The sequence below is a fragment of the Gregarina niphandrodes genome (genome assembly GCF_000223845.1).
Source record: "Gregarina niphandrodes unplaced genomic scaffold scaffold00002, whole genome shotgun sequence".
NCBI lineage: Eukaryota > Apicomplexa > Conoidasida > Eugregarinorida > Gregarinidae > Gregarina > Gregarina niphandrodes.
The window spans coordinates 9589-12079 of record NW_011645774.1 but is presented as its reverse complement, the minus strand read 5'-3'; the positions used below and the strand labels follow the sequence as shown (position 1 = coordinate 12079).

Here is a 2491-nt window from a genome sequence, read left to right as displayed (position 1 = left end):
TGTCGTGGCGATGATAGCGCAGGCGCACGCGTGGACGCGGACGCAGGCGCAGAACAGCGAGCAGTTTGTGGCGCGCGCGGCGTTTGAGGGCTTGTTACCCAGCAGTTTGGTTCGAGAGTGCCACTTCTGGCAGCCAATGACCGTATTTGCGAACGCGTTTCCCGTGCTCCGCAGTGCCTTGGCGACGCCTTCGTTCCTGGCGTTGAATCGGGGTGCGCAGACGGTCTTGATTCACTGTCTGCAGTCGCGGCCTTTTGCGGCGTTGTTGTCGCTTCTGTGCCACCCGTTATCGCCCATCTCGTTGGTCGCACCGCACGAAACTAGAGTGGAGGCGCGTTGCTTCGTACTCCCAGCTGCGCTCGCTCCCCCCGCCTGTCCCTGGCGCACACGCAGCGTCGCGCGCCACTCCTGGGCCAGCTGCGACGCCACTTCCTGCAGCCTCGGACTCGACGATTTGGTAGGTAGCGCAGAAGACTGCAACGCGCTTTTGCAAAAGCCGCTCGACGGACGCCGCGAGGTTCTCACACTTATGGATCCCCGACGCGTGCATGGGAGCGAACTGCTGCAACGGCTGGACGAGTTGAGCAACCTCCGTTTCTGGACGTTGGGTGTGCCCGACCTGCTGCAGTTGCAGCGCGGCGTGGAACAACGCCTCAGTGCGCGACTCGCGGCGGCCCTCGCCGGCGGTGGACTGAGCGAGGGCGAGTCCCCCGCGGCTGGTAAATGCCCGCTGTGTCTGGGCGCGTTCGCGCTCTACCGCTTCGTCGCCACTTCTCTCGCGGCTGTGCTCGATCCCCACGCAGAACAGGCTGTGGACATGGTTGAGGTGCCTGACCTGGGACTGAGCTTCCGTTCCGCGCGTCTGCTGGGCAAGGCGCAGTCCACCGACCCGAACCGGTTGTACTGCGACCAGCACAATGGCTTCTTCCTTTCCGCGCGTGAGCTAGGTCCTGACTCGCTGCTGGCGCGCACTGTGGGCAAATTGCGCCAACACTCGTTGCTGCTGGAGAGCGAGACTGGCGACTTGCAGTTGCTGGTCAGCGGCAAGACGCTGCCGTGGGTCGTGCAGCGCTCCTCCGCGTTGGTCCCACGGCCCCCGGTGACGGTGCCGTTCCTGCGCGAGTCGCTGGAGAGCGGGCTGGAGCAGTTGTTTCGTGCACAGACGTTAGTGCCCCACATGGTCTTCAAGGTGCATACGAGTCAGTGTTTCCTCTACTCGCCCGAGGGGCGTAGTCTGTTGGCGCTCTTTTTGCTGCGGTTGGCGGCAGGAGAATATGCGGCTGCGGCAGCGTTGTTGCAGAGCGGCGCTTTTCTGCAGCACGCGCGACGGGCACTCGCGGACGACATGAGTCGGTCGCTTTGGGCGGCGGTGAATGCGTGTGACGCGGCGCGCGACTTGTACCATCCGGACGGCGTGGGTTGCAGGTTGAAGTTTATGCTCGAGTTGGGCGCCTTTGGGAACCCTGCATTGGTAGGTGCGGCGGGCAGTGAGTCGGTGGTGGCGCAGTTGGCGAGTGAGTGGCGGAACGAGACGTTGCGACAGGTGCAAGCGGTGTTGGGTCCGTTGGAAAGTTTAGCGCGCAAAGTGGGTCGATTGGAGCAACTTGCCGACTGGGATGCAACCGACCTGTACGAGGCCTATAGTCGACATGTGCCGGTGGTGAGTGAGGTGTGTCGGCTGAGCATGGCTGAGGAGCGTTTCGTGGGGGACGCGCTGGAGCGTGCGGGTGTCGCACTGGGAGCACAGGCCAGTGTGCGTCGCGCGCTCACAGGAGCGAGTTGGACTGCGCGTGATCAGCCCGCACTCGCGCCGCCGCCGCTGCAACTTGCCACCGGCCGGCAGTTTATTCGCGCGGAGTGCGCCTTCGACCGCGTCGACCCGCAGGCCGCTGCGGATCGGAAGCTCTCGACGCGACTCGGTGACGGCTTCCTCGCGCTCCAGGGTCTGGTCATGGCCTACGTGCGTCCCACGCAGCCGCTGACGGGCGCGGCCGCGGTCAGCTATGTCTTGTTGTACTTAGTGGGACGCAGCGCGGCCTGGGCGGACTATTTGCCGGGCGCTACGGCGGCGGCAGGCAATCCATCGGAACTGAGTCTGGCGCGCGACTTTCTCTTTCTCTACGACTTCTTGACGCAGGGGCTTTCCTTCGGCGTCTTGACTGGCGAGAGCAGTTACCTGTGGGGCTCGCTCGTGGCCCGCATGGTCGCCAAGACGGACTTGGCGGTGCCTTCGCGGTTGGCGGGGGTGTTACGATTTCTGACGCTGAACGAGGAGTTTGCCACCAGCGTGGCGCCCAAGTACCGCCCTGTGGCGCCGGGCGAGCCGACGCCGCGAGGTTCGAAGGTGCAGGCCGTGACCGAGCGGCTGGGTGTGACGACGCGGTACGATGCCGCTTTCACGGCGCTGCTCGAGGCGCTGGACGCGCTCTTTGCGGGCGCGCTACCGCCTGCGGCGGCAGCGCCGCGGACGGCGGTGCCAGCGGCGTGCACA

At 65.2% G+C, this 2491-nt stretch overlaps 1 protein-coding gene across 1 annotated transcript; it reads right to left on the bottom strand.

Annotated features, from left to right (window-relative positions):
- Positions 1 to 446: 446 nt before the first annotated feature.
- On the bottom strand, positions 447 to 691 carry GNI_009870 (hypothetical protein; the record flags this gene model as incomplete). Its single annotated transcript, XM_011130445.1, has 1 exon — positions 447 to 691. A coding segment is annotated over one exon (245 nt), but the record flags the coding sequence as incomplete, so codon positions are not given.
- Positions 692 to 2491: the final 1800 nt, after the last annotated feature.